The 16164-nt window shown below is 42.3% G+C and overlaps 1 protein-coding gene and 1 non-coding gene across 2 annotated transcripts in view; both read left to right on the forward strand.

Moving 5' to 3' along the window:
* SLC6A2 (solute carrier family 6 member 2) overlaps window positions 1-16164 on the forward strand; it is a 91160-nt gene that overhangs the window by 64913 nt on the left and 10083 nt on the right. The window contains exons 9-12 of the mRNA XM_061593660.1: window positions 619-731; window positions 2615-2743; window positions 7634-7733; window positions 14501-14601. Of these exons, the coding sequence (XP_061449644.1) occupies window positions 619-731; window positions 2615-2743; window positions 7634-7733; window positions 14501-14601 (443 nt within the window). The remainder of the gene's footprint in view (window positions 1-618; window positions 732-2614; window positions 2744-7633; window positions 7734-14500; window positions 14602-16164) is intronic.
* Window positions 3379-3497, forward strand: LOC133369499 (5S ribosomal RNA). Its single transcript, XR_009758907.1, has one exon. It is a non-coding gene; the product is annotated as a 5S ribosomal RNA (ribosomal RNA).

The following is a 16164-nucleotide window of genomic DNA, read 5'->3' on the forward strand; positions in this document are numbered from 1 at the left end:
GGCCACACACATACACCCGTACCTCTCTTTGTTGAGTCAAAAATATTTTTTCCACCTCCAGATTTTTCTCTTCTGGCCTATGTACTTTTCTCTGCCTTCTGGTTGCTCACTGTAAAATGAGTGTGGTCTAATCCTGCAGAACTGGAAAGATTTCTCCTTTGTCTCAAGCATTTAGAAAAGACTGGCTATTTTTCAAGGATTGTTTCCTTATTTGTTATAGGTAGCAATGTTTTACCGTATCACTTGGCATTCTTATACGAAGTGATAAAGTAAAATCTTAATACCTATAACGAATAAGGAAACTGTCCTTGAAAATAGCCAGTCTTTGCTTAATAAATTTCGGACAAAGGAGGTACCTTTCCAGTTCTGCAGGATTAGGCCACATTCAATTTGTTACAAGCTGTGCGAACAGCTTGATAGTGTCACCTGCTGACAGATTACAGGCATTACAACACATCATATATACATTTTTAGCCAAGTGTTGGGAAGAGGAAAGGAAACACATGAATTAGAGAAGATATTTAAAAATAAGAATCCTCTAACCAAGGCTTAATTCACAAATAGGAAATGTTGCCTTAAGGCTGTGCAATTAGGAATTATTCTTTCCTTCTTCCTCAGGGGCTGGATTAGTTTTCATCATTTATCCAGAAGCTATTTCAACCCTTAAAGGATCAACGTTCTGGGCAGTGGTGTTTTTCATAATGCTGCTTTCACTGGGTATTGACAGTTCTGTGAGTATACATTATATTTCTCCAGCAACATCCTTTATTTTACATCTATATGGGTGTTGATCCTAATGTGCTCCTTCATTCATGTATGTTTGGCGGAGGGAACTTTGGTCCCAGGAAGTGAGTAGATGCAATTTGGGGTGATACCTTGACTGTCATTAATCATAAGCCACAGATAACAAGCCTACAGCTGGGATGCAAATAGTATCATATCTACACCCTAAAGCGTTCAGAGTCAGAGATAGACTATGTATGGAATGGGGACCCTATGACCCTCCAGATGCTGATGGACCCCCAACTCCCTTCAGCCTGGCCAATACATGTAGGGAATTGTAGTCTAGCAACATATTGGGGTGGAGGGGAGGTCCAGGTTCTCTATCACTTGATTATATGTACCTTTTCTCTGGTTCTGCATGTTTTTTCTAAACTTAATGCTTTCATGCAAGCACATACCAGTAAGCTCCCCGTACTGTATATCAGATAGGGATGGGATTCACCCCTGCCGATTTGATCCGCCCTGCTCCCACCTAGCATCACAGAGAAGGAGGAGGCAGGAAAGAAGGGGCCCTCCCCAGATGGAAGGCCAGAGTGGCTGCTATGCCACACCTTCTTTGTTTGCAGAAGGTCCCAGATTCAGTGGCCAGCATCTGGAGGAAGGAAGTGGCTGCCTATGCAGATCCTCTCTGAGAGCATCCAAAGAGTGACAGGAGAGAGGAGCATCCTCTATGAGCATCCTTTGGGAAGGGCCATAGCTGAGTGGCTAGAGCCTCTGTTTTGTGTGAAGAAGGTCCAAGGTTCACTCCCTGGCATCTCCAGGTACGGCTGCCAGTCATTGTAGACAATATTGAGCTAGGTGGACCAATGGTCAGATTTATTATGATGCTGCTTCCTATGTTCCTATGTACTGCCAATCAAGCACAAGGACAGGGCTGAAACATAATATTAGAACACCTTCTCCAATGTGAAGCCTTGCAGGGAAAGAACAGAACAGGCCAACTCAAATGACCAAGAGATCGGAGCATCTTTGGGACTCTGATAAAATCAAAATGGCTTGACATGGTTGACATTTGAAAAGTTTTGCGTTGTGGAGAAAGAAAGTGAATATAAAGGGCCATTGCAATTATTTCCTCTCATTCTACTTGATCTTGGATGATGACGAAACTGATTGGTAATAGGTTCAAGACAGACAAAAAAGGAAGACCTTGCACAACACATAAATAACTTGTGAAATTCAATTCGTACAGGATGTGGTGTTTGGTCATTAACTTAATTCGTTTTTTAAACAGAGGGTTAGGCAAAGTGATGAAGGATTGGTCGATCAATTGCCATTAGACGTCATATGGAACACATTTGGAGACAGGATACCTTTGAATGCCAGATGTTTGGGACAAACAACAGGAAATAGCAATCTCCATCTTATTCATCTGATGAGTTTCCCTGGGCTGTCTTGGCTCTCACACTGGCCCAGAGTTGGAGACAAAATGCTGGATGTGGTGGATTTTGGATGATAGGACAATGGGAAGCTGCCTTAAATTGAGTCAGGCCATTGGTCCATCTAGCTCAGTATTGGCTGCACTGACTGGCAGCGACTCTCTCCCAACCCTACCTGGAGATATATGCAAACCAAATGCTCTACCAGTGAGTATTGGCCCTTTGCAAAAAACAAAATAAAAACTGTCTGTTCATATTATTTCTTCTTGATATAACAATGAAGTTTATTTTTAATGTTAAGCCAGAGTCATTTTCAAATCAATCTGTCCCATCCACCCCCAATTGTGACTTATGTGGAGTGTATCTAATTAATACTGCAGATTTTAAAGCATAAGAATGTTAAATGATACCTGATGAATTTTTCCTAAGCTCTCTCTCTCTTGCTTCCTCTTTAGATGGGTGGCATGGAAGCTGTAATCACTGGCTTAGCAGATGATTTCCACATCCTGAAAAGGCACAGAAAGCTTTTCACATTTGGGGTCTCCTTTGGCACGTTCCTGGTTGCACTATTCTGCATAACAAATGTAAGTATTCTTTGAGAAGTCTGTGCCTCTTCTAAATGTAAATGTACTGCCTTCAAGGGCGACCCCATGAATAGGGTTTTCATGAGGCTGAGAGGCAGTGACTAGCCCAAGGTCACCCAGTGAGATTCATGGCTGTGTGGGGATTCAAACCCTGGCATCCCAGGTCGTAGTCCAACACCTTAACCACTACACCACACTGGCTCTCATAGGGCAACATTTTTATTTTTATTTTTTGCCCCCAACCAATGCACTGGAAATGATGCTGCATCACAAGGTGGTGCTATTCAGGAAGACACTCTGGGGATCACATGATCACCAGGCTGTTGGGACGAATGCTGCAAAACAACAAACTTTTATTTTTTAAAAAAACTTTGCTGCTACTTCTCTGGTAAGCTGTCTGCCCCTCTGGAAATTTCATTATTTTTCACCTGCCTCTCAAAGATGTCTTGCTTTACCCTTTTGCCCACAGACCCCCTCAAAGTTCCATTAAAAATATATATATTTTCACCCCTGGCTCTAATGCTTCCTCCCTATGCAAAGCTAATACTTCTGCATGGCATAGCTCTGCTGTTCAGGGGCTTAGTGCAGTAAGGCCACATTCACACCATACATTCACTCCACGATTATTCCACTTAGCCTACAGCCATACTACCCTAAACATGCCCGATCTCGTCTGATCTTGGAAGCTAAGCAGGGTCAGGCCTGGTTAGTACTTGGATGGGACACCGCCTGGGAATACCGGGTGCTGTAGGCTTAGAGGAAGGCAATGGTAGACCACCTCTGAAGACCTCTTACCATGAAAACCCTATGAATCTATAAAAAAAAAGATTCATAGTGTCACCGTAAGTCATAATCGACTTGACGGCATATAACAACAAACAACAATTATTCCATTTTAAACAGTCATGGTTTCCCACAAAGAATCCTGGGATGTGTAGTTTTTGAAGGGTGGTGAGAGTTGTTAGGAAACCTCCTTTGCCCTCACAGAGCTACAGTTCCTAGGGTTCTCTGGGAAGAGGGACTGATAGCTAAACTAGTAGGGAATTGCAACTCTATGAGTGGAACAGGGGTCTCCTAACAACTCCCAGGATTTGATTTTTTTTTTTAAGGAAGCCAGGACTGTTTAAAGTGGAATAATTGCTGGAATAAACATTAGTGGAATAAATAGATAATGTTTCCATTTAATTTAATTTTTGTATATTGTATTGTTTATTTATTTATTTATTTATTTATTTTATTGCACTTGTATACCGCCTCATAGCCGAAGCTCTCTGGGCGGTTTACAGCAATCAAAACCATTAAAACAAATATACAATTTAAAACACATATTTTAAAAACAATTTAAAACACAATTTTAAAAATTCAAAACAATATAAAAACAATTTAAAACACATGCTAAAATGCCTGGGATAAGAGGAAAGTCTTGACCTGGCGCCGAAAAGATAACAGTGTCAGCAAAATCATTTCATAATTTGGGGGCCACCACTGAGAAGGCCCTCTCCCTTATTGCCACCCTCTGAGCTTCCCTTGGAGTAGGCACCTGGAGGAGGGCCTTTGATCTTGAACATAGTGTACGGGTGGGTTCATATCGGGAGAGGCGTTCCATCAGGTATTGTGGTCCCAAGCTGTGTAAGGCTTTATAGGTCAAAACCAGCACCTTGAATCGAGCTCGGAAACATACAGGCAGCCAATGCAAGCAGGCCAGAATCAGTTTTATATGTTCGGACCGTCTGGTCCCTGTTACCAATCTGGCCACTGCATTTTGCACAAGCTACAGTTTCCGAAACTTCTTCAAAGGCAGTCCCACGTAGAGTTTATATTGTATATTATGTTTATATTGTATATTATTGTATTTTTATACCTGTGTTTATTTTTCTTGTAAGCTGCATTGAGGGCGTTTGGCCGAAAGGCAGGGTATAAATAAACTATATATGGTTCCCTGGCTCTCCCTGTCAGGTTCCTACCTGCTCGTGGTTACTGCCTGTCACTAGGCACCACCAGGGACTCCACCAGTCCGGACTGTCCTTTTTTATGGTTTCTCTCCCCGCTCTAGCACAGATCTCAACAGATCCCCCTGCTAGGCAGCACCACCAGTCACGTCCTATAACCAGTAGTCCCAGAGACTCTGCCTGAGTCTCTCTATCAGGTTACCTCTGTGACTGAGTGCTTAAGCTGTCCCCAATCCCTTTAATCTTTATATATAATTCTGGTTTGCTCTGAATACTTGTGGTGTTATATTATCCCCTTCACCGCTGCCACCATTTGTTACAGTTTCCCTTCAGCCTTGGTATTTACCTTACCCTCCCTTCTGGTCTGTGAAACCCCAGCCAAGGATCAGGCCTTTGGTAAACCAAATATATTTATTAAATAACAAAGATAACAAGATTTCTTTATAAAGGCACTTAAGCATATGGTTTCATCTATTCCTGAGGTACTGGTCTTAGTATTAATCCGAACTCCACACTCTCCTCACATCCACCAACTCTCCACACAATCTCCTCTCACAAACCCACCAAAACAACCCACTAACATCCACCGTCCACCCAGATTCAACTGTCATCCTTCCATTTATATCCTCCAGCCATCCAAACACTCAGCCAATCATCCAGCATTCTACTGCCCATTCACTCCCCCCTCCTCTTTCATTCCACTTACCCTGTATCTCCTATCCAAACAGCACTTACCATATATACACTAATACAGGAACATCACATTTCCCCCCCCCCTTAAAATAACAGCAAAGTATTATTCCTGTTCCAGGATTCATACGTCGCGTTAATAAGTAAAACAAGTCTCTCTGGGGAAAATGTCTTTCTTTGTTCCTCCGTCTGGTCACATCACTGCAGTCCCAGCCACCTGCCTTGACAGTCCATCGGCTAATACATTGTCCTTGCCTTTTATTTTAATTTGTATTCTAATTTTGTTTTTAAATATGTTTTTATAATTGTATACTGTAACCCACACTTGTTCGTATTTTAAATGTGGTTTTATCTTGTTGTACACCGCCCTGAGAGCTTGTTGCTATAGGGCGGTTTAAAAGTGCAATTAAATTAAAATAAATAAATAAATGGTGTGAATATGGCCTAACACTATACCTGGGGAAACCAGGGGCATTTCTTAATGATAGCATAAGGCAGGGATGAGGAACCTTTTCCACTGGAGGTCCAGATCTTCATCTCCCCAACTCCTGGCAGGCCAGAGATGACAGGTGGGTGAGGCCACCTACCTGTCAATCACTTGCCATCATAGTGATGCTGGGTGATGCTTCCCTTTGAAACCATGATTTTTGGGACTTCAAAGTGAACCGCGGGGCTTTTATATATGGAGGGGATTAAAGGTGCACTCTGATCTTCCCATCAGCTGATCAGCAGGTGGGAGCAAGCTTTCAAATGACCCCTCCCCTGGCATCTCCTTCAGATCTCTGCGGTCTGAAAGAGAAGGGTGGAAGGGATTGAAGGCAAGCTCCAGCTGGCCCATCAGTTGCCAAGAGGAGGGCATGGCTTTGTAGCTGGAGTCCTGAGTAGGAACACTCCAATAGCACAGTGGTCCAATAGCATGGAGAAGGTCCCAGGACCAGTCCTCAGCATCAGGAAGCATCAGGAAGACTCTCTGACTGGCAGAGCCACTGCCAATCAGTGTAGGTACTACTGAGCAAGATGGGCCAATGATCTGATTCAGTATAAGGCAGCTCCCTATATTCCTATCTACACTTGGATATCTGTTCAGACTGATTTGTTTGGCCCCATGCATGCTTCACATACTGTACAAGCGCATTACCTCACCTAACAGAGCCATGTCAACCATATACAAAAGGGGAGTCAAACAGTGTGTGTGCTACTGTAAACCGCCCAGAGATAAATAAATAAATAAATAAATAATTCCATGGTTTGTTTTTACAACCTCAGAAAAGTAATGGTGTTTTCCATTAGTTCCCCTTTATACAAATGACCACATCAAACTGAGATGTGGAGCAACCGTGTATTTTATGCTTTAGCTTTTCACTGTAGGTTTGTTAATCTAAAGAGTGCCTGTCAGTTCACCAGGTAAGCTGCAAGCTAAACAGCATCTGGAACATGAGAGTGACAAAAATGGTGAAGGTCTTGGAGACCAGGTCCTAAAGCTGAAAGAGCTGGGTATGTTTAGTCTGGAAAGAGACAGTTAAGAAGTGAAATAATAGCAATCTTCAAATATTTGAAAGGGTTCTTGCATAGATCAGAGGTTCCCAAACTCTGATCCATGGACCACCAGTGATCCACAAGCTTCATTCATGGGGTCCATGGCATATCCACAAGAAGTATTCATATTGATTTTAATGACATTTTATTGTTTCCGTTGTTTCTTATACTGTGTTTTATTGTATTGCAATCTGAATTCTATTGAAGGCAATTGAAAAATACAATATAAGAAATAAAATAAGCAATACATTTCACTTAAAATCATACAGCACCTAGCAGAGTGCATTACAATTTCTAAAATAGGCAGAGAAATCATTAAGTGGTCCACCATAAGCAATGTTCAAGTGGTCCATGGAGGGAAACGTTTGCGACCCGCTGGCATAGATGATGGTGCTAATTTTATTTTCTAATGCTCCAGAGGGTAGGCCCTCAGCCAATGGGTCCCAATTACAAGATTACCTTCTCCAGATAGTTTGAACTCCCATCAGCTCCAGACAGCATGGCCTTGCAGACTGGGCCTGATGATATGAATGGCATGAGGTTGGGGAAGGCTGATCTACGTTGAATCAAACTCTCCTAATGCTGAAACTGGTTGGTTACATGTGTGGAGTGTCAAGCAAATTATATCCCACCTGGTCATAGTTTTGGGTACTTGAGGATGCTCTAGAAATGCTGGGCTGCTCGACTGATTGGCTGCTTTCTTTTTGTTACTTAGGGTGGAATCTATGTACTTACTCTGTTAGACACTTTCGCTGCTGGGACGTCCATCTTGTTTGCTGTTTTGGTGGAAGCCATTGGCGTTTCCTGGTTTTATGGTGAGCCAGGGGGTGAGGGAGGATTGTTCAAATTATTTTTGACTGCTTCTTTGGATGGCCCAGGGTTCTAGTATTATGAAAGAGAGAGAAACTTCCCCATCCACTTTTCCCACACCAGCCATAGTTTTCATAGAATCATAGAATAGTAGAGTTGGGAGGGGCTTACATGGCCACCAAGTCCTACCGCCTGCACAATACAGGAATCCAAATTAAAGCATATGCGACAGGTGGATGTCCAGCTCCTTCCTGAATGCCTCCAGTGATGGAGAGCCCGCCACTTGTCTAGGTCATTGGCTCCATTGCAGTATCGTTCTAACAGTTAGGAAGTTTTTCTTGATGTTCAGCCGAAATCTGGCTTCCTGTAACTTGAGCCCATTAATCCGTGTCCTGCACTCTGGGATAACTGAGCAGAGGTCCTTGCCCTCCTCTGCACTTGAAGAGTGCTATGATATCTCCCCTCAATCTTCTGTTCTCTTCTCAAGGCTAAACATCCCCAGTGCTTTCAATCTCTTTTCATTGTGTCCCTCTTAATTGCCTTCTTCTAAGCTAAATAGCCTCAAACATTATAACCTTTGCTGATAGAATTGCTCTGGCCCCTTGATTACTTTGGTTGCTTTTTTCTGCACCTCTTCCAGTTCTAAAATGATCTCTAGTTTGCCATACAGGTTTCATGCAAGAAGGTGAAATCTAGCCCCAAGCAATGGGTGTTATTCAGTGCCAGTCTTCCTCAGAGGAGACCCACTGAACTTAATGGACATGACTAACTTAGGTTCATGAATTTCAGTGGCTCTACTCTGAGTAGAACTTTGTTGAATGTCATCCAATTCCTTTCCTTTCACAACTGTAATAATTTATCATTGTTCTGATACATTCTCCTGGCCTGCTGTGGCAAGTAAGGATTGGTTCGAGTTATGTTGTCGTTAGCATTAGTATTAGTGATGGCCACTGGCTTGGATGGCTTTAAATTTTAAAGTTTAAAAGATGATTAGGCGAATACATGGAGGATAAGGTGATCAACAGCTACTAGCCATGATGACTACATTCTACCTCCATTGTTAAGAGACAGTATTCCTCTGAATGCCAGTTGCTGGAAACTGCAGGAGGAGAGAGTGCTCTTGCACTCAGGTCTGTTTGCAGCTTCCCATGGGCATCTGGTCTGCCACTGTGAGAACAGGATGCTGGTCTAGATGGCCCACTGGCCTGATCTAACAGGGCTCTTCTTATGTTTTTATCTTTATTTATTAGTCAGTTTTTCACAAACTGTCTGTCCCTGTTGCAGAAAGTAGACTGTGCCATTACACACTACAAGTCTGAATGCCCCCCACATGCCAAAACTCCTGCAAGTAAACTCCTTGCAATTGAAAAACAGCTATGAATGTATGCAGCAGGGAGCAAGACTCAAAGCATTCAAAACCATGATCCATGGACTGCAGTCTGATGATGTGGCCTATTCTACCACCTCAGGACTAGACCACATCATCAGGGCTTGCCCCAGGCATGCAGGGGCCCTTGGGCACCAGCCTGCCCTGGGCCCTGGCACCGGCATGCATGCCCCACCTACCTACGTTACCTACCAGGTGAGTGGAGGAGCGGAAGGTTGGGGGGGGAGTGAGTGGGGGGGCAGGACAGCGGGCGATCAAGCGGTGGGGCAGGGGGAGGGGGAGTGAATGGGGGGCAGGGGGGAGGGCGAGCAAGCTAGTGGGGGAGAGGGGGAGGGCGAGCAGGTGGGCAGGGACAGAGGGAGAGCAAGCGGGCAGGCGGATGGGGGGAGAGCGAGCAAGCAGGTGGGAGCTCCCTCCCTGCAATCTGCTACTCCCCTACCATAACGAGGAGCCCTTCTGGGGCCCCTGTGTGCCATGGAGCCCTCGGCCAGGGCCCCACCTGGCCGCCCTTTGGATCCGGCCCTGCACATCATTTACACAGCATTTGTCTGAATATATATGGCGGGCCTTCCAAATAGCAGATGAAGAGTTAAACCTGTGTCTGGACTGTACCTCTTCAGACAGCAGCTCACGGGATAGGAATGATTGCTTACAAAACAAAAGTGTTCCTTTCTGTATGGAATATGAGCATGTCAAGGAAAGAGACTATGCTACAGCCTTAAAGTGTTCCTGCTCATATAGAATATGTGCTACAGCCTTTCTCCTTGACATCCTAGTTTTCTATGTATATGGATATTTTCCCCTATATGTATGGATGTTATGTTATATATAAACTGATATAACCTTATGAGCCTCCCACCTGCCCTCTGCAAAAGTACAGTCCAAACAAAGCAGGGTTTTTTTTACCTCTTCATCTGCTGTTTATCAGACGGAGGCCAAAACGTCAGGTCAAAGACTCCCTTTATTTACACACTCAGTTCAGCTTTTTGAGATTAGTTGCAATTCAACATTGGAGGACAGAGCTTTGCCCTCTGATGCTTTTTGTGTGTCAGATAGCCACAGGACATAAACACAGACTAGTGGAGTAAAGGAGACATAGAGAGATTAATTCCCGCCTGCCCCAACTGTGTACACGATCATAACGCTGCCAGGCAGGCAGGCAGGGAGGGAGGCCAGCTGTCTCTTCTCCTTCTCCTGCAAATGAAAATGAATGCGCTCAGATAACCTGGGCTGGAGAAGCTTGCCAAAGCTGTATTTATTCTAACAGCTCTTTAGAGAGTTTACTAAACACAGCAGGGCAACCTGGGGGAAATGGCTTCTTAATCACACAGTCTCCTGCCAAGAGGTAAGAGTGAGGAGGCTTCTGACTGGCTACCTTGAAGGTTGGGAGCACACTGTTAATTATGCCCTCAATTACACTGTTCCCTTCTGCTTATATAAATGCATGTGATTGCAGGGCACCTGCAACTCGGCTGGGATGGGCAATTTCTGTTCATCCCCCAACTGAATATTGTTGGGCCTAATGCTTTTATTATTATTGTTATGATTATTGTTGTTGTTGTTGTTCGTCATGAAAAATTCATCAGCATTCTAGTGCAAATCTGAGTATACATATTGCTGTATGCAGTTTTTCCTAATAACCACATTTTTGCAAAGCACTTATCCCTAATATAATTCATTTATGTATGTTATTTTCACCAATATGTGTATTTTTATTTTTATTTTGCATACTATGTGCCTTTTAGTATACATTACTTGGCTGGAGAACTGCATTGCAAAATGTGGAGCAGTGTGAATTTCAAAGTATGGCTGTGTTTTGGTTCTGGTATTGTTTCAGAAAGGAAAAAAAAATCACAAACCGATATGGAAATATCCTGAACTGGATTTAAGACTGGAAAAATGAGAAACTGAAAGAAACTTGCTGTAAGCATGACTGAGACTAGATCCAGCTCTCTCATTTATTCTTTGGGGAGAGGAAACTGGTGCCCTCCAAATGTTCTTGGATTACAATTCTGATCAGTCCCAGCCACCACAGCCAATGGTTGAAAATGGGAGCCAGAATCCAACATCTGGAGGACAACTGCTTCCCCATCCTTGTGTAAGAGAGTCTGCATGGTTAGAGATGCTCCATGGCTTGCTTGCTTTTTTATTTATTTATTATTTAGTATTTATTACATTTATATCTTGCCCTTCCTCCCAGTATGAGCCCAGGGCAGCAAACAAAAACACTGAAAAACACCCTGAAATATTATGAAAACAGAGTTTAAAAGATATTAAAACAAAACATCTTTTGTTAAAAAAAAAGCTTTAAAAACATCATAAAAACTAATTCCAACACAGACTCAGACTGGGATAAAGTCTCTACTTAAAAGGCTTGTTGAAAGAGAAAGGTCTTCAGTAGTGCCAAAAAGGTCACAGAGGTTGTGCCTGTCTATTATGTTAAGGGGAGGAAATTCCAAAGTGTCGGTGCCATGACACAAAAAGTTCTCTTTCTATGTTGTGCTGAAAGGACCTCCTCATAAAATGGCATCTGCAGGAGGCCCTCACCTCGTTAGAGTGAGGCATGAAGCCATTACTCATTGTTAAATCTCTTCTCTTTGTTGCTCTTCTCAAAATTCTCTCGAAACAAGACGCAGAACTGAGGACACTCCACATTATTGCCAGCATTAAATGACACACACACAGCCCGGTCCTCTCTTTTCTTCTCTGGTCATTGTCAGGTGTCTTCTTAAAGGGTTATTTTTCCTATGAACTTTGGTCTCTTTCATATTACCACTCAGTTTTCCCATCAAATGCCTCTTCTTGGTCATGAACACTCTCATCTTTTCATTCATCTGCCAAAGTTTCCTAAGGACTTTGGCAACCCCTGAAAGGGCAAGGAAGACACAATCATCCAAACAATATGAAATGGCTTGAATGCACATTCCCTCATCCCTTTTTCCATCTGCAGTAAAAAATAAAAAGGATCATGAACAGATTCATAAAAGTAATTCTGCTTGGACTGTATAATTTCAAACTGTCCAGTGCATCCCTTTCAAAAAGTCAGTGTTGATCAACAACTTTTATAGAGATTGCTTTTCTTCGTCATCTCTTTGGCCTACTTGTTAATCCTCCAGATGCGCTTTCCCTTTTTTTCATCCATCTCCTCTTCAGTAATAATGGGGAGCATAGTTGCGCTCCTCCCAAGGTTAAAACAAGGTCAACATTTGTTATGTGAACATCATCATATGCTTTCTTCTTCTTTGCTGCTTATAGCTCCTCTTATGCTGCATACGTGCAATGTTGGAATGTGATTGAGGTCATGGCATGTCTGCTGGAGCTTGCCAATCAAAGAATATGACATTAACGGCATCCCTGTTTTCTTTGCACTCAGAAGTTCTTTATTGCTACTCAAGTAGGATTTACTTGCCTTTTAGAATAGCTACCTTCTGGTTGTGGTCTATGTCATTCTCTCTCTCTCTCTCTCTCTCTCTGCAATGAGCCAGAGCCTATTTATTTCTCAGAACTTCTTCTTTCACAATTGCTACCACTTCTCTTCCCACCGACATCCACTTCCCTTTTGGGGAAGGTTCATAGCTCGGTGGTAAAGCACATTCTTTTGCCCACAAATGGTCCCAGGTTCGTTCCCTGGTATCTCCAGATAGGGCTGGGAAAGACTCCTGTCTGATGTCACTACCAGTGTAGATAGTGCTGGGATAAGTAGACCAGTGGTCTGATTAGCTTAAAGACAGTTTCCTATGTTGGGGGAGGAGCCATAGCTCATTGGCAAAGCACCTATTCTGCATGCAAAAGGTCCCAGGTTCAATCTCCAGGTAGGACTGGAAAAGTCTCCTGACTGAAGCCCTGGAGAGTCACTACCAGTCAATGTAATCAGTGATGGGCTAGCTTAACCAATAGTAAAAGTTTGTTTTCTATGTTTCCTCCCTGCAAATGGGTACGAGGGGAGAATTTCAAGTCATCTGTCTCAGGCATGCAACAGTTGCTTTTTTTGCTTACACATTATAACCCATTGCTGTATAAAGAAAAATTTGTTGTGGCTGCAGTTAATGTTCAAATTGACCACTAGTTAAATCCAGCATGCCTCTGTCCACCTATTAACTTCTGGGTTAGCCTCTCTCTCTCTCTACACGTGCGCACATGCATGCATGCACACAAGCACACACACATATTCTAGCCATTTCGATGATGCCCAGTTCCCTTAGTGACCCATACAAAGCTCTGTTTAGCTGAAAGGCTCACTCAACATTTTAGTGTGAACCAAAGCAAAGTTTTTGCTGACATGTTTAAATGGGAATTAAGCTATACCTGTGTCCATTGACAGTGGGGAAGGAATTGTTGCATATAGAGGTACTTACAAATAAGGATTGCAAACAAGAATGTGTTATAACAAGGATAAACTGTAATGTTTGTAAATTGAAGTAATATTCTTATAAGTTGAATGTTTGACTTTCGTTTTGGGCAGCAAACATTTGGGGAGGGGCAAAATGGTTTCTGACCCTGCGCCCCAAATATTGCAAATGTTCACATGCTTTGTTCTGGTCCTCTGGTATTATTTCCCCTCTTCACTGCACTTTTGAAACTCCATTTTCATGGACTGACTTCTTCCTGGAAAGAGTCACATGGGAGATTCTAGCTAATCATGAACCTTATGAACAATCTTATGAACATGACAATGTCATCATGCTACATAGCCAATCAGATGTTGCTGCATAGTGTCATCCTTGAAGCTAATTGAGAGTGAGGGAAATTCTTCCTGGATCAATATTGCCCTCCCTCTAAATAAGTAAATTTATTTTTCTCTGTTTTGGAGATGTCTTTTTTTTTTTTTGCCATTTCAAAATTGAAAAATGTTCTCTTTTCGGCGCAGCCCTAATTAGTACTGGTTATTAGTATTGTAAAATAAGGTTTAAAATCCTCATGATAACAGATGTAGAAAGCAAGTTTTTGTAAAGTGAAGGGACTTCGATTACAACAGTTAGGCTGGATTACGGGTTTTAAAGAGAACAAACATTTGCTGTGATTGTTGCAGTCCAAACGTATGAAACTTACCAGAGCTCCCCACTGAGTTCATGGCACTTACTCCGAAGTAAAAACACACAAGAACTCCAACCAACCAAAGATTGCTTAAATCCTTTTGACTTCAGTGACTTTGAGACAGCAGTCAATTGGCCAGCTGGTCACCATCATTTCATAGACCCCCCCAAAACAGAACCACCATCTTATTGATGCTTCCACAAAACATGGATCACACAGTTGAACAGTTTATCAGCATTCAGGGGGATCGTAGGCAAGCAGTGTAAAAAGAAAGCATTACAGCGGATACTGTAGTCATATATAACAGTGTGTTGTCTGCTTCATCCTTCGTCCTCTGTGGTCAATCTTCAGGTGTGGACAGATTCAGTGAAGATATCCAGCAAATGATGGGCTTCAAACCTGGCCTCTACTGGAGACTGTGTTGGAAATTTGTGAGCCCTGCTTTTTTATTGGTAAGCTGGTCAGTTGTTTTAATAGAAATGATAGAATGTGTGGATTTTTGGCAAGTATAGCCTATTGCAGAGTAGGTTTTTAGCTCACCAAATGGAAGACAGACACAGTTATAAGGCTTAAACTTAGTCTTTTACTTAGAATAATCAGCTATCACAGCAGAAGCAAAGAAGAAACTAAACTCACAATCCAGGAAGGCCATTTAACTTCCTAGGCCTAAAAACATTAACTCTTTAGCATTTTCTTCTCTCAGTACAGTGGGTATTAATTAAAAACAGTTGCTTATTCCAAAAAGCCAACATGGTGTCCTCCAGATGATGTTGGACTCCAACTGTTATCAGTCTCATCCAGCATGATCAATGTTCAGGGATGTTGAAAGCTATAGTCCAGCATCATCTGGGGGGCTCCACATTGGCTACTCCTAATCTATGGTATGGTTTACTCCTCTGCCTCTTCCCAAATAGATAAAAGACATGGGCCCTATTCCAGATATGTTCAGGCATAAGAAACCTATTCAGGTGTTGTACTCATATGTGATCAGGTAGACTGGGAATGAGTATGTTAGCTCTGCCCTGTGGGCCTCCATAAATTGGAGGGTGGCCATCAAAAGAGGTGAGCCTATTCTAACTTGTGTCAGGTCCTTGTGTAAGGAAGACCGTTATAAAATCAGGGATTCTGCATAACACGAGGAGGCTTCCACCTGCAGATAATTGACCTCCAGCTCATGGAGAACAATAACGTGTGTGTGTATGTGTGTGTGTACCCTGCTCATCTCCACTCACATTTTCTATTCAGTTATGAATATAACAACTGAATAGTTCTAAGATGTTTGGTGCAATTAACAACCCAAACTAGTAAGTGAGGATAACATGGACTGAAAGCCAATACCCCATCCAAACTGTGCAGTGTAGATAGGGCTTGCACAACAAATGCCACATCAAGATTAGGGATGAGGGAGAAATTTGATTCAGTTCACATTTAAAGGCAAATTTATCACATTTGCACTTTTGGAAACACTACGAGAACCGAAACTCGTTCTCCATCCTTCCAGTTATGCACTTATCGGAATTTTGCATTGCAGTTCTCTAACCAAGCAATGTTTACCCAAAAAATGCATATATTATGGGAATATAACATGCAAATAACATACAAAATGTATTACATTAGGAAGAAAATGCTTGCAAAAATGTGTTTATTAGGAGAAATTCACACTAAAATGCTGAAGGATTTTTATGAGGGTTTTTTAAAAACAAATTGCAAATTGCTACAGAAATGTGGAGAATCAAATTTAAGATTGGAAGAATGAGAAACTGAGAGAACCAAAATTGACAGGTCTTTCCATCACTAATCAAGACCTACAATGCAGATGTGCACCCAGATCCAATATTTCGATTGCAATTCCTAATCCAGAAAGGAGGTCTGCATATTTATTTATTTATAAAAATATTTATATACTGCCAACTCATTTAAAATATCAAGGCAGTGTGCAACAATGTATACAATGTATAAACACCATACAAACAATACAAAACAATCATTAAAATGACTGGCTAAGGAAGGAAGCT

The sequence above is a fragment of the Rhineura floridana genome, chromosome 13 (assembly GCF_030035675.1).
Source record: "Rhineura floridana isolate rRhiFlo1 chromosome 13, rRhiFlo1.hap2, whole genome shotgun sequence".
Lineage (NCBI taxonomy): Eukaryota > Metazoa > Chordata > Lepidosauria > Squamata > Rhineuridae > Rhineura > Rhineura floridana.